The following is a 22598-nucleotide window of genomic DNA, read 5'->3' as shown; positions in this document are numbered from 1 at the left end:
GCTGAAAGGTACAGTTTTGTTGTTAGTAAACAAAGCTGTAGTTACATATCACAAGGATGAGGAAGGGTGAAGCCTAATATGAGTAATCAAATCAAGAACAAACTGCTCCCAGTAACATATGTATGAGTGTCCCCAGAATCTGAGTCCTTGTTTCCTTACTTTCCCTCGGAGCTGTAGCTGTTCATGCTGCCGTCTGTGGACTCCCGGCTGGCCTGCCGAGTCATCCTGCTCCTCATCTCCACCGCCAGTCCCGTCTCTGTACTCCTCTGGATTGTACTGCGTAACTTCTTACCTCCCGCTTCTGTCAACACAGTGACACAGGCAAAAGAAAGACAGATGGAGAGAGAAAGAGGGATAGAGACTGTCAGTCCATGACACTGAATCATTTTGTGACTCATACAGCAAGCTGCATTCACATGGATTATTACTGACACACCTGTGCTTTCATTGGCTCATTGAAAAATCATTAGGGAGGGCAAACCAAACACAGAGACAGCTCTGTGAATGAAAATGAATCTCTGTATCATGACATGAGTATAGCCCATTCTGGGAAGGATCATTGCAATTTTACCGTAACAATCAAACAAGGCCACTTCAATGAGCTTTAGAGTATGGCTCTTTGTGTAGCTGTTGAACAGAACAACATGTACAACACTCTCTGTGCTCTGTGCAACCCCACTGCCTCCGGGCATCTAGCGGGAGCCGTAGTGAGTCCATACTCCACCTACAAACATCCAGCATCTACCCCTCGATCCTAACTGATCCAAGACGACAGCTGACTCCCCCCATTAGCCCTGCTGCTGCTCATCTCAACCCGGCCTGCCTGACAGCCTGTGTGTGTGGCCACGTGGTTGCGCCTGTGGCAGACGTACACATACCTATACAAAAGGATTAATGCTCTACACGCCCGGCAACCAGCACACACACAACACATACACACAGCATCACTACTATGTTTAATTTCATATCCATTAAGAAGGAACCTAGAAAATTCTCCTTCACTGTGAGTAAAGAGACATCGCAGCATACAGTAAAGATGAAATGAAACCAGACACATTAGATTAGCTGTTTGTATAACATGCTTCACTAGATATTTTGTAATTTAAGTGTTAAGCTGGCAGGTTATCACCTGAAATATATCTCTATCTATATAAAAGCTTAACATAAAATTGAGCATGGCTATGGTCAAAGATCAATCATCATCAAAACATTAATAAATGTTGCCGCAAATGTTAGAGTTATGGAATTTCTTTTGTTCTTTATCAGTAATCAAGTGAATGCACAATGAGAGCAGCATGTTATTTCCCAGAGGTCAGATAATCACCACCAAGCCAGTCAAAAGTAATAACGCTGAGTTACCATCAACTCACTGTTTACGACCACCAGCTGCAAAGTGATGAACCAATCAGCTATGTGAGGCTGCAACTAATTATTGTTTCATGATTATTCAATTGATTATGTTGTTGATTAATCGATAGTTATTTAGTCTATAAAATGTCAACCAAAAAATATTCACATTTAAGTGAATGGAATCGGAGAATTTCTGATTAATTGATCATCAAAATAGTTGGTGATTTAGTAGCTGACTAGTCATCAATTCATCAATTCATTGTTATGGCTCTAGAGCTATCTGTAGACCGAATGTAAGTTTCACTGAATAATGTCCCAGTTTGTATGGATGACTCACATCTAGACTACATAATTCTTAATCCAGCCTCATTAAGGGCCCCTTTGTGGGCCCTGCTGTCTTCACACTCCCTCCTCTCTGCTGCCTCGTGTCATCAGCGGAGGAGCTGAGGAGAAGAGAGATGCTCCTGTGTCCTATCTCACACACGCAGAAACAGACATGAATCCTTTCAGCCTTGAAATCTCAGTTATTCAGCTGGCTCCCACCTCCTCTTCCTGCTCTTCACACACTACAATAGGAGCAGAGACATAGAGGTTGTCTCTGACGTCTACAGCGAACCACAGCTCGTAGACCTCCTCTGCCAGTCAGTGGCTGGCCGGATGTTATCAATCAATGTTAAAAACACACCATTTCAGAATGGAAATGTATTTACTGCTTTGTTGCACAAATTATGAGCATTTATGCTACTGATTAAAATCACCAGATATCATCAGATATGTCCTTAACTTTACATGAGATGCTGCCACTTACAACCGCTGAAATTCTTCTCAGTGCAAATGACAACAGATCGAGCCATGGACATAGATTTTAAAGACTATGATTTCAAAAAACTGTTTCCATACTACATTCAGCCATAAACACATGAATCTACTTTATAAAAAAAATACTGCATGAAAGCGATGGCAGGTGAGGAAAATGTGTCAAAGACAGGAGCATTACCAACACTGTTTGAAGAATGTGGCGGCCAAGCACTTTTGTAAATTATCTATCGAGCATGAAACAGCAGTGGCCTAAAAGTTAGACAAACTGGCTCATCGCCAGGTCACTGCCCCCAAATCTCAGCCTTGCCAGAGTGGAGCTGCTCTGCAGCCAACAGTGGAAGTGGGAGTTCAAGTGTGTCTAAAGCTGTAGCTATAAAAGGCTAGTATGATCAGGCAATATATGTACACAAGTAGACATACAAGAGAGTCAATCTTCTACTCCTCTATTCCTCTTCTTTTTGTCTGTGAATAAAACCCCCGCTACTAGAATAGGAAATGATAAGAGCATCATGGGAGGTATGAATATAAATACAGTAGGCGTCATCACTATAATTCAGGAAATTTGTAGCGACAATCATAGAACAATGTTGTAATCCTGAGCTAAATAAACACTACCACCCACTACTAAACAATGACTCATTCCAGTTACTGAAGCCTTTGTTTTCATTCTCAGGGTCAGATATCAAATCATCACCATTAAATGAGGTATTGGTGAGAGCATGAGTAGAATACACCAGCAAACGGCCGGGTCCTATAACATCCATCCAAACCACCACAACCACTGGCGGCAGTAGAAACAACAAAAGTAGTATATGTTTAACTACAAATGATGGCCTGGATGATACATTATTATTATTATTATTATTAATTATTCTTGATGCATAAATATCAACTTTCAATTCATAATATTTGCAGAGTACACACAGCTCAAGCATCCTCTTCTAATTAAACTTCACTGTCATCCTAATTAAACTAATTACATCTTCCAAACTACCCCAGTTCTCCCTACAATCGATACCTCTGCATCTTCTCACTAATCCAAAATCCATCTCCTCCCTGTCCGCCATCCCTCAGTTTAAACAACACTGCAACCCCCCAGACAGCTGCTGCTGCTGCTGTGACCCTTCACTGCATGTCGTCTTACCTCCATCCTCCTCATCGAAGGAGTTCATGCAGGGGAAATAGACAGCCAGTGCTTCAAACGATGCAGACAGGCTCATCTTGCTCTGGGAGCGCTGGATACGCATCCCGGGAGCTGCAGCAGAGGTATCGTGCCCCTGCCTGCCCATGGTGACCGGCGGCCGTCCTTCTCAATGCGGTGTATCGAACGTGCTAAACGTCAGTTTTGCCTTTTCAAGCTGAACTCACTGACGAAGGTTTGCAAATCAACTCAAATCTAATCTCTTTGATAGATTCCTAAGCCTAGTAGTAGACGACTCTATGCTGCAGGAGATCAGGTCTGTTCTATCATCTAGTCTGTCCCTAGATGCTCTGTAGACTGCATCTTAGGGGGAGCTGCAGAGAAACGTTGCTTCAGTTGCTGAGTCTTGTGCTGTCTGGGTCTGACGCTCCTGCTGCACCTCTTTCTTCAGGGGGGAGGGGAGAGAGCTGCATCGCGCTCCACCAATCAGGGAGCGAGGCTGCTCAGGCGCACCTCGGTGGGCTCTGCGGGTGAACGAGCTCTACCCAGAGATACTGAGCCCCCCCCCTTTGTCCATTTCTCATCAATTTTTTTTAACCTCTTCTTTTATAATCTGCTTTCTCTATTTTCTCCCTTTGCTCGCTGTTTTTGCTTCTTTTGTGCTATTCATCACTGTTATTTTCCCTTTCTCTCCATCTCCTGGTCCACCATCCCTCCCTCTCCCCATCTCATCCAGAGGCCAGTGAAAACAAGCTGTCATTAGGTCTGCCAACAGCCCTGCTCCCTTTGTGAGAGGGCTGCAGCCACATGGCGATCACTCAAAGTTCACGTGCCAAACTCTGCTACTTTATTTCTCTCATATATACCACAGCTGTGTTGTGTTGGGTTGGAATTCAATTTTGCTTTTGCTGGCTCTTTTCACAGCGGCTGGGAATGAAAACTTGAGTGGCTGATCATATTCAAGTGCGTCATCTATCTTCCCTCCACAGCCTCAATGACACAGCTATGTTGTGTTACAGGAAATTGAGTTTCAATTGATCAATCACAAACTACACTTTAAAATAATCAGACGAGCTCTTTGTTTGAAAAAGGGTCAAACTTACCCAAACATAGACCTTTTTTTACTCTACTTCTTCCATTTGTGGACAGCTGAGGTCAACCTATTCAAACAGTCCTGAGCAGAGAGACACAACAGAAGTGCTAAGACAAAAGATATCTTCATTGGTGGTCCCTGAAATATAAATCTGCTACTGGCAATGTGTGTGACGGGTAACACATAAAGCAAATGTATGGCTTTAAGCTAAACTTCAGCCCCTCTGCTCTCTGTCATCACTGCTGCTTGGTTTAAAATGAAGTGAAACTGTGCGGCTTTGACACATGACCAGAGAACTAACTGTGGTGCTTTTGTTCTGAGCATGCATCTGGCAGAATAGGCACAGCACAAGACTATAATGGAGCCTCTCTGCCCCATCATAAATATAGCAAGCTCCCTGTAGTGTTATAGCTGAGGCTAAAGTTCCACTCTAAGAGACACTGCAACCTACTTCCATGAAGAAGCCTCTTAATGCGCAGCATCAATTTGCAGGTTTCATCTAGGTCAGCACAGCCAAAAACAACACTTCACATTTTCAGCTAGGGGGAAACTGGACAAACACACTCAGTTACAATCAAACCAATTGGGTCATTGTTAATGGGCCCTCTAAGAGTCTTTATTTGTGATAGCACATAAGCTTGGGCTTTTGCTTGCCCTAACTCTCAGGTTCTGTCTTTGTGGTAGTCATGTGCATTCTGTAAGCTCTAAGGATTGAAAGTCAATCTGTTGTTCTGATGGTAGGTCCACCACTGTGGGGCATGTGAGCAGAGCAGAGCATGAGCGAGCAGGGAGCATGAGGATTTTGGATGGAGTGCACAGGGTCCTTTTTACCAGCTGGAGCATCGTCTTATGTCCTACTCAATCCCACTCTAGTTTTGCTCTGGTACCACTCATACAATGAGTCCAAAGCACGCCTGTCCCAGAATGCACCTGAGTGTAACTTGAAATAAATAATTTCTTTTTGGAAAATGTGGTTTTGGCTGCTCACTTATTTTGGATGCAAGGCTACAGTTTAATACAACGCCGATCTTCTTTTTTTGGAGGGGTCGGTGAGCGATTTGAGTGGAGTGGGCTGAAATCTGAGTGGAGCGCAGTGCGATAATGAGCAGAGCGGCCTGCAGCGGCTTTGAGCAAGGGAGCAGGGGGAATGAACAGCTCTGTGAGGGAGGAGCGGAAATTCTCACTGCTCCACTCCACTCACATGCTCTGGTCCAGCTGACAAATTACAGCAACTACTGAGCAGACTGCCATGCTATTTTCTACAGACATGCACGGTCCCCAGAGGATGAACTCTACTGGTGATTGACTTTTCTTGCAGCACCATCCATAGGTTGACACTTTTGGCTATCAGTGAGATGTCTTCATCCTTCATCCACAGTGCCCAGAGAATTAATTAATTCATGTTTCCCTCAGGATGAATCATAAGAGTTCTGGTGATTTAGTGCCATCATCAGGTTAATTATTTGTCTTTCTCCAGAACTGTGGTTTATGATAAAATACCTGAAAAACTAATAGGCTTACTTAACTATCAGGCTTGTTGTGATTAGTGCTAATTTGAAAGTTTGAACATGCTAAAATGCTAAACTGAACATGGTACATGTTGCGAGTTTTACTAAACCAGGGGTCGCCAGCATGGCGCTAGCGGGCGCCTTGTCGGCTGAAGTGAGCATATGTGTCAGCCGCAGGGTACCTTAAACCATGACTGTCCTTTTATAGGCTACATGTAACCTATTAATTGTATAGCAGTGTTTCCAACACAGTGTTTTCTTACTGTACTTAGGCAGGCCAAAGTATATTTGGTGACCCATTTTAGCATTTTGTACTTTCATTTTTTATAATCCTTCCGAGAGATCAACGCCATCCGTGATTAATTAACTCTTGGACAACCTGCCCTCGCCCTTTCCGCTTCCTTCTACTGTCAATCACACAAGCTTTGCAGTGGGAGAAGCTCTCTGGTATTACAACCATCCTGTAAACACATTGATTGTGAGGTGACCTCTTCCATTTAATGTGACCTACTTATGCTGTTGCTTTGTACAAAGTTGTAAGTGTACCTGGCTGTTGCCATTTCGTTCGTTCCTTAATTAACAACAAGCTTCCTCCACACATCGCTCACTTGCTGGTGACAACAACCTAAATGCGAGGTGTCTCACAAAGGCTGCTGACCGCTGGGATAAACTTTAGCATGTTAGAATTGTTATTGTGCGCATGATGCCATGTTGGTGTTTTCATTTCACTCAAAGCAAGTTGTACCCAAGTACAGCTTCACAGAACTGCTAACATGACTGTAGACTCCTACTCCTAAATCTTCTTTATACCCATTAGCTGCAGCAAACTGTTTGAGCACTAAAACTGGATGCTCAGTGTAACACTGTCCATTTACTTGAGTATATGTACACTACATTCTCCTATGTTCTCCACCAAAAGGGGAAAGATGTTTAACAATTGGCTGCTAGATTAGAATCCTGCTAACTTCACATCTGGTATCGAGAATACGATTCTGAAGTCGTTTCAGTGTTTTCAGTTCCTTGGTTTTCATTTAGCTACAGTAAAATATGATATTTAAACATTATCCTCTTTATACCAGCAGAGGGGTTACAGATGTGATAGTAAAACTACAGGTCCTTCAAGTATGCCCTGACTACCTGATTGGTTTTTAACCACAGAGTAGAGGGTGTCTCTAATAGGTACTATATTTTATGATAATCCACTATACAGATGGATGTAATGATGATATATTAATAACAATATTATTGATATACATTTTCATTGGTGGGGTTTTTGTTCTGGTCAGAAATGATTAAATAGAAAGAAATGGGAGTCTTTCACTCGGCTCCTCAAGTATCACAGTCTTCTTCCTACTGATTCTTTGCTAAATCATACTCATATCATAAAATGAAATTGGTTGAATGGTCGTAACTGTTGAAATTAGTTAGCAAAAGAAAAGACTTGACATTTTTCATGTATTTTCCCATTAACTGCTTTGAAAGGAAAAGCGAACCAGATGACTGCATGCCGAAAATAATGACCCAAAACACGCCAGAAAATGACAATTCATCTCTCCTCTCTCTAAATCACAGAAAATGCGTCATTGCGCACGTGGCAAAAAAACATTTGGCACGTGTTGCTTGAACTTTTGCAACTTTGGCACAGTTTATTCCTACACATCCACCCACTGCAAAATGGCTGAAAGAAAGACATTCAAACACTTTTCACCATCGTACGCCCACTACACCTGACACAAGACACCTAAAGGAAAAACAGTGGTTAATTATAATCATCGCAAATCTGTTCAATATAACACGTGCATGTGTGTTCAAGGGCTCTGTACCTCGCATGAAAAGCCACAAGGAAACTGTCATTTGCCAGATAATACACAACATTACTAACTAAATAAAAGCCTATTTAGAATAGATTAGAGCGTTTCAAACAAGTTCAAAATTGCGCCGAGAGGAAAAGAAAGAATCTGGGTCCTTTTAGTGCGTGACTGTCAAATGGTGCACTTCAAACATCTCTTCACAGAAAATGCGTCATTCTACTTACAAAGACAAGGTTGTTCTGAGGGAACATAAGTCCCCCTCAGAGGGTCTTTTTCTTAAATTTTGAACTGATGGGGAATCACCATTTTAGGCCATGAGCGTATTCACTGATTTCCCAACAGCACGACTTATAGTATACATATTAAAACACACTCTGCAACATGTCTGGTCTGACTCCAACCTATGACTAACCTACTCGACCGTGACCACACAACTGGAAATCTCAAGCACCTCAGAAGGTAGGAATCTGAAGAATTTTGTAAATTCTACTACAACAACAACAGAGCGTAATATCCCAGAAGTCATATGTATGTAAGGTCTGTCTGGCAGGAGGCAGAGATCACAGGCGGAAGCCTTCGGAAGTCTTTCTGATTGATGAGGCAGGGCCAGGCCAAGCGTCAGAGAGCGTCTCTGGCCCTACACACTGTAAACACAAGTTAATGGAGGGCTCCAACCCGAGCACTCACATGAATGGACGTAGGTAAACACACACATATGAGCGATTAAATGCGCACACACCAGGACATGCACAAAGCTAGAGAAACAGGCTTTCTCTTCTCTCAGTTTACATTCCCCGCTGCCTACCTTGATGCAAGCCAGTCCTGCTGTCTGGAAGTGCAGTCTCCCCCCGTGTCTGCCATCAATTATGAGAAGCCGTGTGTCGGGAAACAGCCCTCATTACAAAATAAGCTATGATATCATGTTTGAGTTTACTATTCAGGTCCACTCTCGCATCATATCACATTGGAGCTAAATTCATAGATTGTGGTCATTCAATTTGAGACATATTTAACATTGCTGCCTGTGGTATGGCTAAAATTCACTGTTTTAGCTCTGGCTTGCTCTCTACCAACTCCAGAGAATAAAACAATATAAAATATTGGAGCCTTTAGCTTGCGAGATGTTCCACTGTCTTCATTGGTTAGTTTCTAACTTTGTCTGTGAACTAAGAAAGTGTATTGAGTATTGAGGCTAATTAGAGCAATGAGACTTGTAAAGCAGTAAAATGAAAAAGAAAAGAGCTGAAAGAGGCTAAAAAAGCTGGGAGGAGTTGGGAGGTGGGTATTTGATTCAGTGTAATATAAAATACTAATTCATACAGCTTTAAAGCTTGTATTGCAATTTAAAGTACAGGCAGTAGAATACTTCTTGACAGTATAAAAGCTCATGTTTCATATACAATAAAAGACTTCACACGCAAACATGTACACACCCTGTGTCCTGCCATTCATTTCACACCTTCACTGAAAAGGTTCACACCTGCAGTGGAAGGTGTGAGGTACGAGGGGAATATTTGAAACGTGGATTGCACGAGGTGTAGCAGTTGGAACAGTCTGTCCCCTGGCTGCCTCCCTCCACTCAGTGGTGCAAACACTGAAAGTATAACAGATGGAGAGAGAGAACGGGGATCTAAATACTGCCAAGCTTTATATCTGTGTATGAAAAATCCTGTAAAACACCTCTGACATCACTCCAGCTGATTATTCAGTCACAACAAGCAAGTGTGATGCGTTAAAATGTATCTTGCGTGTGAAAATTGCAACACAAACATGTCACCATGGCGTGATTACTTCTCATACTGAAAGAGGAAATAAGTGTGGTTTTAACCATTTCTATGAAGAGCAGAAACATCACCCTCACGCTTCATGACTAAACTGACAACAGCATTTTTCTAAGAGTGTGCCTCATCAGGCTTCCTCTTTGACTGACAGCTACAGAGTGGTGCTGTCGGCATTTAAATTCAAAAACAATCACAAGAGGAAGTCATATTTTTAGCAGCAGTTAAATCTAAAAATGAAAGGTGGAAGTTCATTTTTAGACCATTTCAGATGATAGGCAGGAATGTACTGAACTGAAATGTGGGACGTGACTTTACAAGTGTATTCTAAACGGTGTCCAAGCCTCAGACCCAGGCAGGAGGAGACATATGGCCGTGGAGCACGAGCCACACTGCAGGAAAAAAACAGTGAGCAGCTGGTGGAGCATGGTAGGGTTTAGAAGATGATTCAACAGCTTTTAAGGTGAGCTTATGGAGATAGATACACAATAGTCTTTTTAGTTCTGAACTCTAACTGTACGCTTGAAGGGTCACATCCTTCAGATGGTCTGCTAAAATTAAAGTGTGTCGATAGTGAAGTTTCGAGGTTTGTGTTAAATGAGAGCTACATTGTAAAGATGATGTTGTGAACACTTTGCTGCTAAAGAGCAAGTTAGTTCAGTTGTCTTCCCTTTCAATATTCAATTTTTTGTCCAGTGCTGTTTGATCTATCCACTTCATTTCCACAGCCTGCTGGGTCACTGTACATATATAATCAGAATTAACATTAATATCTTCATTCTCATCATGATCGTTGAATCATGCTCCTGCATAACTACCGCAACATTGAGAAAACATCTTTGAAACAAGAACATTGGTTAATTTCTTGGATAATGCAAAGTACACTGTCTGCTAGGAGAGACACCATGTGCTGCCGTGAAAACAATTTATCTAGTCCACCAACTCTCATATTCACACTGCAGCTCGTGAATAAACATAAAGTCATCAGTGATTCTAATACAACACTTTCAACTATTTCAGGCATATATTAAGTATTGTTCTTGTGATTCTACTACCATGAAAAAAGTGCTTCAATTCTGTGCACAGTGAAGTAACTGAAGAGGGCAATATCATACAAATGTGCAGGGAGAAATAGAGTTTCATGATAGAATAGTAAGAATACTCTTATACACACCTTAATTTAACTGCAGTGCTTCAGATACTAATCCACATACATGATAACAAAATGCAACCGAAGGCTGTCTTGTTTAACGCTGACCTAATGTGTTCAGATTTTGTTCCAGGTGCACATTGGGAGAAAATGCACAGTGACCATAGAAACAGAAACCCAACTCCCAACTCAGCCCTTTTTTGCATTTACATGACATGCTGTACAGAGTAAACAGGTGCACGCATTAGCTTGTGACAGTGGGCTTTAAGTGCCATACATTAGACTTAGGCATTATTGTAAATGTAAGCAGCGTGTTAAGCTACTCTTTAATAATCCCTGTAGAGGCATTTGTTTTCTGCATTCAACCCATCCTAACTATTTGGAGCAGTGTGCAGCCCTGGTTTCAGAGCACTGACAGAAGAATTAACCTAACAGACATGTTTCAGATGGTAGAGGGGAAACCGGCTCGCTAACCACTGAATCACCATGCAGCCAAATTAGTTTGCATTCAGTATCAACAATACTGTGTTGTTTTGTACCAATACTGGGCTTCTTAAAGATGGCAGCCTCACAGCTGTATAATTACTGGATCAAAACACACACACACTTCATCTAAATGGTTGCTGTGTAGTAGGCTGCCCTGGGTACATGAACCACGTTGTCAGATGGCTCAGTCCATTAAGAGAAAATAGCAATAACTGTGGAACAACAGCCAATTTGCTGCACTCAATTGCAGTGGGCCAGCAAATCATTAGCAATAGATTCCTATTCCAACTGCACCACCACCACTGGATACAATGCAGTCCCTGGTATTAATTCTGTTGAAATGTTTACAACATAATAAACCATGAGCAGTGGTAGTTTGAACACCAGGATGTTGCAGGATGGTTGTTGACTCACTACACACAGAAACAATCATCACAAGGATTTCCTGAGTGCACGTACCGTAGGTTACTGGTAGTAACAATGATCATTATGCTGCACTGTTGGAATATTGAAGTAGATCCATTCATAGAATCTGAAAGTTATAAAAGCTTTGCTGCTGCTGCAGTCGATCCACACATATTTAGGTCACTGCAGAGATGGCTCATCTGAGAGCTCAGCCTGATTAACAGGCATGAGTCCTCTTGAGAAATGTTGTAATTGAGTTGGAGAGACAGGGTAAGACAGGAAGTAAGAGATCCTATAGAGCTGGTGAAGAAAATTAAAAAGATCAGAAAGAGAGGAAAGAGACAGAATTGTTCTGATGCTCACTATCATCACAACAATTCTGTCTCTTTCCTCTCTTTCTCATCTTTTTTATTTTATTTATACACTAATGTCAGTTATATGGGAATGAAAGAATAAGTGAGGGAGAAAGAGGGACAGGGAGAAAGTAGAGGGGCAGTGACGTCCCTCAGCCTCAGCTCTACCTGTGCTGCTGTGCTGCTTTCATGCATCATCCTGAGAGCAGCATGTCTGCTCTGTCCCCCTAGGAGATTAATTAGCAGCCTCAGCTAGCGCAGGAGCTGCTGAGATAGGCACCCAACTCAACTCAGAAGATAAATTACCTCGGCTGAAAGCTCAAAGTTCAGCTATTTTACCACGTACAAAACAGTCTGTCTGAGGACTTTGGAGGTCCAAAACTACGTCACTATCTGGTGTAGGTGAGAGAGGAGTGCGAAAGGGAGCAGCAAATGCATTGTTCCCTATTCTGTATACATTTGGCTATTTTGGGAATAATGAGTTAGGTGGCATACATACTCCGTCATTTACTGAGAGAACACTTAACTCTTAGTGAAGTTCTGAATTTATCAAAGAACAGTGAACCTGGAATCTTTTACTTGTCAGAGAGTGCTGATATAACAGTTGCAAAACATCATTAACAGTTGCCTAGCAGTGTGAGTGAGGTGTCAGGCAATGCGACAACACTTAAATCAAATCTTGTCTTTTCTGAGTCAATAGTAAGACAATTATTTGAGAGGTTGCTTATAGATCCCATGCATAACTTCCTGCAACGCCACCATATGATAACAATCCAGAGGAAAAATGTATAAAACCAATTGAGTGAACTGTCATATTTTAATCCTTCTCTTATATGGATACATTTTCAGAGAAAGGGTCACAATGGTCCGAATAGTAAGCTTCTTTCGGGGACAGGTAGAGAAAAGTAGGACATAAGAAGAATCACATCAGAATACTCAAGGCTGCACCCAGGAGAACAGGAAACTAAATGTTACTGACAAAGGATTACACCACATACTCACAATCCTCCCCACTGATTTCATCTTCTTCTATTGTCCCTTTTTACCCAATATCCTGTATTTTCTTCACTGTTTCCCCCCTCAGCCTTTATAGTAGCATAGTCTTCTGCGCAGTTGTAAAGCTTATTGTTGATTGTGTTTCTGGGACACCATTAGGACTCTTAGACAGAGGCCATTATGGGGTAAAATTACCGAAATGGATTATCAGATTGAGGTTGAATGCTACAAAAATGTTTTGTTGTAAAAATGGTTGAAAAATTGCTTGATATTTCTGCAATATCATAAAAGATCGCCCTTCTATTACTTTTCTATCCTGTAAATGATAATGCAGAAAGAGAGAATGAGTGCTTCATAAGACAGAAAGAGCTGCCTCAGATATGCATGCTGGACAGAAGGCAAAGAGAATCAGTATTAGTCCCATTAGTCATGATTCTGAAAGGCTGCTAGAAGAAGTCGAAGAGTCTCTGTGTCCGGTACAAACTGCCTTATAAGACCACTACTACACACTGTCAAAGCCATCATAGAGTTTTTGACTACTGGTGCCGACATGCACATAAGGATGTGGTGGTGTGGTCTACTTTTCAAAACATTTTTAAAAAAGGTGTTGTAAGTTTGAATATTATTTAATGAGCTTTATGAACAATTTGCAACAGCGACACACTTGTTTGTCACTCCACTGTTTGGTCCACTTAGTAATATGTGTTGCTGGCTTTAATCTCCTATACCAGCGTCCTGATCTCATCTTACAGAATGTTTTACATTTTTTCGTTTGGTCCGGGCTTGTACCTGACTATACCATTTCTGTTGCATTATATAAGGTGAAATCACAAGACAGGTTCCTTCAATTTAAGTTGATTTTAGAAGTATATATCACAGGTGCGTGAGTTATAAATGGAATTCTTAGAATCTGCCGCAGCAAGGTTTTTATGTTCAGCACCTTTTGTGAATTGAATGTAAGCAAACCATCAACAATTATCTTAAGACTCAGTTCAAGTTTAAATCTACGAATATTACTGTTACTGTTAACTGTTGACAACATCTTCATGAGCATACGTTTTATGACAGACTCCCCACTAAGAATATGTAGCTAAGATAGTAAATGCACTGGAATTAATAGGCAGAGAAAAACAGGCCTCTTTTCAGATCTCAATCAGATGGAAAAAAAATAGAGAGAAATGCACAGAATAATGAATGGAGACGTATTTTCAATAAGCTTGCAAGATTTGAGTGTTACTGTTTGCTTTTAGCTGAGTCAGGCTGTGGAGCAGCAGTTTGTTTGGGTACTGGGAATAAAGCGGCTCTCTATTGAGTTTAAAACATAATGTAGTATGGGACCACAGGACTGCTGACTGCTGGACGGGACAAATGAGCATAATAAATCAATTTGATTTTTCAGCTTGCTCATGATGACCAGTGCGCCCACCAATAAAGCCCAATAATGAGCATATGCATTAGGCTGACATTACTTTCTTCTTTTTTTTTCTCCAAATATGTTCAAGCCAAGATCAAAGCCAGTGTAAACACTCATATAAACTCAGATCTGACCGTGAAACTTTTCTGTTGCTCAGCAACCACATAGTTAATCATTTTATTTCTTCTAGAAAAATAAATCTAATTTAGTCAAACATATGGTGGCTTTTTATCACAGGTGTGATATTTTGCTTTGCCTCGTGCTGAATTTCCTTATTTAACAGTGTCCTTTCTGTGTATGGTTGATCAAAGCCTCATTAACTCAATAATGAATCAGTCCATGAAACATGTCCTGGTATCTTTGTTTTGTTCACTGCAATGGCTGTTATCTGCTGGATGCCATACTATACGCACATGCAGAAGCACACGTATAGTCTGCTCTCTCCACTTCATTGTTTGCTCTGTACTGACCCTCTGCACTCAGGTTTCAGGTCCTGTTATGTAATTATGGACTTATACACAAAGTAAACATTCAGTGCAGTTGGCAAAATAAAGTGGTCTTGACTGTTCATAAACTTCAAACATTTTACGATGAGGTAACGTATTTATATGTGATTCTATATGTGACGTATGTGATCGGACCCGAGCACAGGCATTAATAATAGCTATATAAAAATAGCAGTCTTGGTCTCGTTTGCTGTTACAGGTCATTTATAATCATCAGAGGAATCATGAGACTGTTTCATAAACGTTTAAAATTTCCTTGTAGGTACTTGAAGTACAATACATTAACGTAAACATACTTCATCAAAATCTTATTTAAAAGTATAATGTGTAAGAATTCAGCACTACAATGTCTACAAACAGCTAGACCTTTGTGATATTATTTTCTAAATGTGTGTACTTATCCCAAATGTTTCCAACAATGTTCCAGCCCAGAGAAATCCACAAGTTTTCTCAAGTTAATGGTGGGTTTCAATAGGTTGCCACTGCTACCTCTGTGACAGTGAAGTCGGTGAACGGGACTACATTTAAGGTGAATTAGACTTCTAGACTAAGACATAACCTCATCTCACCACGCACAAGCGCTGCTCATACAGGCGCTCAGCCCGTGACAGTCTAACCAAACGTCCTTGGTTACAGTACATAAACACCTGTTTTTTTGAGAGAGAGCCCACACACTGTGCATATAATTTAAGTACTGTACAGAGGCATCATCAGTCAAATGTACTTAAAGTATCAAAAGTACATGTTCGGCAATAATATGTCCCCTGTACCCATCCTCAGGATGCTAGGGCTCAAAAGAAATGTATGTTTACTACACATGTTCTCTCTAGTCTTTGGTTTTGTAATACTTCATATTACAGAATAAGAAGTATTATATTATTTAAACGAAATTATGTGAAACGTTTAGAGGGGAAAGGTTTCTTTAGTGGAACTGTTACAACGCAGAGACATCTGAAACATGATAATGATCCACAGCTACACAATGAATTCATATAAGAGGTCACAAGCTACTGTAAAAGGTTTGTGACCTTGCTTCATCTTGAACAATGCCAATCATTGTTTTTTTATGCAAAATCTTACTCTGAAACTGGTAACTGAATCTGTCATACAAATGTAATGGGGTTAAAGTACAATATTTGACTTATGGAGAAGTATAACATTTAAATACTCAAGTAAAGTACAAGTAGCTCAGAATTGTACTCAAGCACTCAGTACTTGACTAAATGTACTTAGTTACTTTCACCATGGAGATAGTTTGTATGTCCTGAAAAATTAATTGCCTTCCACCGAGGACTGAGAAGACAAAACCAGCAGTTCCTCGAGCATAGAGCTGCTCACTGTGTATATACTCCTGATGGTGGCCACCTGGGAGCACATCCATTCCATCTGACTAACCTGTGTTTGTCAAAGCATGAGTCGTGCTGCTTGGCTGATCTGCCCCTCCTCCACCAGCACTTGGCAGTGCACACAAACTGTCGAGCAGGCTCTTAAAATCGACCATCCTTTGAATGCACCCTTCAATCGGGCGATGAGCCTCTCAGGATAACACACAACACAGTGAAGTAGGGCAAAAGGCAGCTTGGCAGTGTTTGTGCTGGTGCAGAACCAAATACACATCTCAAATATTGAAAGGCAGACGAATGTACGCACTCACAAACTCCATCTGATGCACTTAGAAGCTCTGAGTGAAATATTAATAGCTCTAGGAGATTCAGGCTGCTCAGCTTGTGCTGCGTCTACATGGAGAAAGAGGAGTGTGTACATGTGTGTGTAACTTTGTTCCTGTGATTGTGTTAAACTCTTCAAATGGGTGTCTTAAAATAAAAGCAAGAACAAATGTCATTTGGTTTGTGTCTGTTAACAGAAGGAAACTTCTGAAGAGTCATCTTGTTCAGTAACATGAGCATCATTAATAGTCAACAGCACAACACTTGAAGAGCTGCTTCACAATGAATGAATTACTGAATATGGACAGTCTTCTTGCTACTTCAGTCTTCCAGTCACCACATTTCAAATAATACTATACTTTAATACCACAAAATAATGCTGATTGACATATCAATGTGATTGATAATAAGTAGATATGATCATCCAGCTGAGATAAGGCAGCAGCCCATGTGCCAGTCAACTCACGAGCCAGCAGGACAGAGCAGCGCCACGTGAGCACACCGCTTCACTTCATTCTCTTTTTATCTCACCTTACCATACGTCCATTTTTACATCTGTCCCTCTGCCAATGCGATCTAGCCACATCTGGACAGAGAGTGTTGATGAATAAAAGTTATTATTGACCACTATGATGAATATGTGCTGAATGCTTAGAGATGCACCAGAGAGACTAATTGACTGACCTTCACATGAACAGACCTGACCCCAATCTGTCGAGCAGAGACATCACTGCTCGCCACCTGCTAGGCTGTTTGTCACACTGTCTGACTTCAGCTAATGCAGCTCAAACCTTCTCAAATGATTACTGAGTGCTATTGAAAAAAAAGAAAGTAAGAGGGGAAATAATACACTGAAGAGAGAAGAAAAGTAATAGCCACCTGTTCTACAATATGTAATATTTTCGTCTGCAGAAAAAAAACATATTGCTGTGTTCAGCTACAGGAAAATAGGTTTCTAGCCATGAATACACGCCTTCATGTCTATATCTCACATGTGCACACATTCTCACATGCACTCATAGAGACAAATACGAACATCTGCAGACACCCACAGTTTGAGGTAGTGTTTTCCAATGAAAAATCACAGTCAACGTGACCTGTGACAAGCAGCTGAGGTCATCAGTGTGGCAGGAAATGCAAAGCTGTTACAGTTGTAACAGAATTTCCAAAATGAAGTGACAAATTATTACCACAGCACAATTAATCACCAGCATTTCACATAAAAACACAACAGCAGCAGTGCAATATGAATGAAAAGAAAACAAAGGGAGGTAGAAGGAGAAATAGAAGGGGGTTTACAGGAGTTGCTACCTAGAAGAAAGAGAGAAAAGGGTATTAGGAAAAAGTCAGTGAACAGTCCAAAGCCCTTCTAGATATAAATTGGGGAAAGGAAGAACTGGAGAAGAGAGAGCAGTGGTATTAGAACAACACTCAGCACAGAACACAACAGAAACCCACACAGACACAACACAAGACAGATGTACATGTGAACATACACTGGCTGTGCTTTTGGATGCCCTACCTGTTTGGCTGAGCTGAGAGGTGCTCCGGCTCTTGCGTGACATGCCAACCATGGCCTGCATTTTGGCACCAATGCTGGAGCGCCTCTTCTTGTCATCAGTGCCTACCGTGCCGACCGCTGTGTCCGACTGGCTGCCGTCCGTCTTCTCCAGGTTACACATGTCGCCGCTAATGCTTGTGCTCTTGGTCATGTTCATCCCGCCCGACGAGCCCATCTGCCTGTTTTTCATTTTGGATGCAAAGTCACTGTCAGCCACCACCATTGACAGGGGGGCAGGCGAGGACAGAGAAGAGAGGACAGGGCAGAGGAGAGGAGAGAGAACAGGGCAGAGGAGAGAGGACAGGCCAGAGGAGAAGATGTGACAGGAGAGATGATGGAGGAGGAGACAGGAGGAGAGGATAGAAGAGGAAAGAGGAGTGGACAGGAGAGGGACAGGAAATGAGAAGGTTTGGGGTGAAAAGGAGAGAAGGACAGAGTTCAGGCACAGGACTTCATGACTTACAGTATGACTCAGTTTAGGGTTTATGGTGGATGTACTGTGATCTAAACAACTGTTCATGTGGTGAAAGATCAGCTATCACATACTCTATTTAATTAATGTAAGTTTTTTGACCTGCGAGAGTTGCTTTATAATGCATTAAAACTTTACAAGGCTTTTTAGTGAGATTTTCAAATCTCTTGGTGCTTACTCTCTAAGCATCAGATAAGTTTTCTTTGGTTTGAGTCTTGACATTTTCTGTAGTACTGCTGTATTACCAGTTTGTTTTTAATAATGACACATACAGTATGTAGTGACAGTCAATTTGTGTGCCAGCGTATGCACATTTTTAGGTACTTGCGACTGAAGGGTCATTCATGACCCTGGAAACAGCAGTTGGCAGACAGTGGGATGTATGAAAGCTCCAAGAATAGAACTTGTTGTCTCTGTTTTGCCACCTGCTGTTTAAGTTCAAGAATGAAAGGTGCCTGTGGAGTTTTCTTGTAGACAAAGTCTCTGTTTACACTCAGTGCCTCTAATCAAAATGCAATGTGTGGTTCCTTGAGGTCTAACAAACTCATTAATGCATTCCTCCTTCACAAAACACTTGCAAAGCTGATTTTTCTGAAACGTTTGTAACCTGCATTGTATATGTTCACAACTGTTTTTCCTCGCCTCTGCTGGTACTTTGCTGCATTTCTTGGCCAATCACTGCCACCTGTAGATCAGTGGAACACTGTGAAACCACTGGCAGGACTGCGTACTGCACGAGAAGAAACTAAATGGAGGCCTACATGTAAAAATACATTGCCCCATTGTGCTCCCAATGTCCAAAAATTCCACAGGTTACCTTTAACTTTCAGGATCAAGCTTTAAGTCAGCATGGAGAATGGGTCCTTAAAGTTTCATAGAAATCAGAGCATCTAAAGTTTTACAACAACTGTGCAAACTTCATCTGCTGAGAAAGATGTTGTGATATTATTAAAAGCTCCAGATCAGCTAATAATGGACCTAGCTGTCATTGTTAGACCGCCTGCTGTTTGAACTTCCAATACCAAATTTATTTTAAACTGTTTTTAAAAGATTTTACCAATTTACTCACATTTATTTTGGTTGAAACAATTTATTGGTTTAACGAGCAAAAAGATGACGATGATTAGTATCTACTGTATGTTTTATGTTAAAACTCTAGACTTTGAGATAAAAGGAAAGTTAAGTTCATGCAACTTAACATCTAGTGCTCTCTTGCATGTACACCTGGAGATACAAAGTAACTTGCAGCTTCTCTAATCCAGAGTTGTGACACACACAGTACTCTAAGTTGTCTGTCAGCAGCATTATTCTCCAGCTCTTCCTGTTTTAAAGGAAATAGGCCAGTGTCCAAATTAAGGTCTCATTTTAGCTCAGCTAGTAAAATTATCTTGAAGAGACAAATTACATTCTGTATCATAGGCTCTGCATTGTTAATAGGATGAGTAACGGTCGCGCCCTCAGGCTACTATTCATTAATTAAAGTGCCTGACCTCCACCATGTAACTGTCTTATAAAGACAACTTATGGAGAGACATGCTCACTAAAATGAGAGTAGAATCAATGCATTTCGACAACTGACTTCATCAACTACTTCAATTAGGCTCCTTCAAATTCTGCTCTTTTATATATTAGACATTGACTTTCAACTCTGTATTTGAATTAAGAAAATTATCATATATAATCAAGATTACATCTGACATTGTCATATATTTTCAAGTTGCAATACCTTGACATTAAAGTTGAGTGATGCTTTTAATTAAAATGTTAACCCTTGCTAGAGTTTCAGCAAGTCTAGCACGCAATCATAGCCCAGTCCCTGTGTTTTCAGGCCTTATGTTGACAGAGAAGAAGAGAGCGAGCAGCTCATGTTCTTAAGCAGTTAAATAAACAAAATGAATGCGTGACATTATATTTCATGAGTGTATAAGGGCTCATATTGATCTTCTGACTACAGGCAAGAACACTATGCACTGCCACATTGGAATTCTGAAGGAAGCTTGTGTCCTAAAGAAGAGTTTTAGTTGTTCATACGTCTTATTTTGGTTGCCAGCGGCTGGTGAAATAAGTCAGACGTGCTCTAAAAGAATGCACACACTTCGTACCTCAGCCTGCGGTATGAAGCCTTTTGTTTATGCAACTTCTAATGCCAGTGGGTTCTGTTATGGATCAGCCTGTACTTTAATACATAAATATTGAATGCTTATAGGGGGATTAGTGCCTTTGATCAGTTAATGCAGCCCAGAAGCTTTGAAGAAGACTTCAAGCGGCTCGACTGCCAAACAACAACATGGGCCAATGTGGTCCAGGTGACATTCTAAAATATGCTCTTTTATTATCATCACGGTGAGGCTGCATTTCATCTGGTCGACACAGGCAAACTTCCATTACAGCAAATATCAGCACAGTGGCAAGGTCAGTTGGACTGGGACTCTCCAAATTATTGACAGCCAAGGTTGAGATGAATGAGCACAGACACATGAGCGCAGACCCTTTTAAATAGTAATTCAGGTTGCATGATACGTTAAAGAAAACTTCAATTATTGAAAGGCAGGAAGCATGGCTGTGATAAAGTTTATGATGTTAATTTGTCTTACATGTTCCTTATCTAAACGGACATCTTGTTGGTTCAAATGGATAATCTACTGGTCTAACTGGACAAACTGAACTGATACTGATAACTGACTGAAAGTAAACACAACTGTGTAGAATAAATGTGTAACGGCATCTGCTCACTGTTCCCCCAGCACCTTCTCTCATTACTGTATCTCCACTCTCTGACGGGTCTTGGCACTCAGGCCGGTCTCACTGTGTAAATGTGCCTGCTTGGAAAACTGGGACTCTCGGGGGATTTCTGACCAACCTCAGCCCAAAGAACACAGTGTTCCTCATCATGCAGATTGCTCACCGTGCATTTTCATCTAGGCCAAGATGTTCCCAAGGCAAAACAAAACCTGGCCATTTTTTGTCCTGTGAAAGTGTTGGCATTGTACTGTCTTTAAATGGGGTAATCTACATAATGTAAGATAACAATGAACTACAACCATGAAATAAAAGGGTAAGTTATCTATGACTTTCACTTGGTGACCATTTAAAGTCATCAGTAACCTGTACATCAAATGTGAACAGATTTTTTGAAGATTTTATATAAAAACAAGATTTATATCAGCCAGAAAAAGCTGCAGTGTACTTAATTTAACATGGTAACTTTATGTTTAGAAACAACAAATACTGCTGTTAACCTAAATGTGTGATTGCCAAACAACTTTCTTTTACTCAACTAGGAAAAAACTGATCCTAAGTGCTGTATATATACATAAAGTGCATCCTGTCCTCCTAATTAAAGTCTGATGCTCATATTGAAACATTGTCATTGGCCTTAGAGGTAACTAAGATCACTGGCTGTTGTTGAAGGGGGTGGGCGTATCCAGGGAGTTAAAGTAAATATCCCTTCCTTCCTTTTAACAATGTTGTCACCCTTAAAAAAAACCTGTCTTTACTCTCCCTCATGTGACGAGCCACTACCAAGGCAACAATAGTGGATGAAAGAGGCACGGTGGTGAAGAGGTGATGTGGGATTAAAGCGTGCTGATGAAAAGCTTCTTACATCCTGAAGACCACTGGACACAACATCAGCTTATGCTGCGTGTGTGCATATGCCTCACTGTGCAGTCAAAGAGCTCATGAGCTGAAAAAACATATGGCTATCATGATGTTTGTACGCCAAGCCAATGTGGACAGGCTTGTTTAATGTGTATGTATATTTACAGTGTGACCTCAATACATAGGAGATGAGTCATAAGTAAATGTAGCTATCAGCGATGTTTCTCCCGAATCACACTGCTTCGTGGCTTTCATACATAGATAAGCAGAGCAGTGTATGAATCTTTATTCACATGAGGCAGGAAGCATCGCACCTCCTGACTCCTCCATTGATTTAAAGATGCAGTATAGAATATTTTCAGTGTGAACAGTATTGATCTTGAGGCTCCCACAGTAAGGCTCAGTCCTCTGTTTACTGCTTAAATCCACTGTACAGGCTGATGTGAGTGCCGTCACTGGCAGAGCTTACATAACAGCACATGGAAAAT

At 41.1% G+C, this 22598-nt stretch overlaps 1 protein-coding gene across 30 annotated transcripts in view; it reads right to left on the bottom strand.

Moving 5' to 3' along the window:
• The window catches only part of rims2a (regulating synaptic membrane exocytosis 2a), a 149104-nt gene that overhangs the window by 3495 nt on the left and 123011 nt on the right, over positions 1-22598 (bottom strand). For 27 of the 30 annotated variants that reach the window (XM_084358423.1, XM_084358424.1, XM_084358416.1 and 24 more), the window contains 2 exons: positions 18000-18244; positions 160-301 (listed from right to left, as the gene is read on the bottom strand). In XM_084358423.1, coding sequence (XP_084214549.1) covers positions 160-301; positions 18000-18244 — 387 coding nt within the window. Of the gene's footprint in view, positions 1-159; positions 302-3313; positions 3739-17999; positions 18245-22598 lie in introns of those variants that run through there. The other 3 variants (XM_084358441.1, XM_084358434.1, XM_084358431.1) reach the window with 3 other exon arrangements.

This window comes from Pagrus pagrus (genome assembly GCF_965226575.1).
Source record: "Pagrus pagrus genome assembly, chromosome: 7".
Taxonomy (NCBI): domain Eukaryota; kingdom Metazoa; phylum Chordata; class Actinopteri; order Spariformes; family Sparidae; genus Pagrus; species Pagrus pagrus.
Note: the sequence above shows the minus strand (reverse complement) of the source record. Positions and strands in the feature narration are given on the sequence as shown.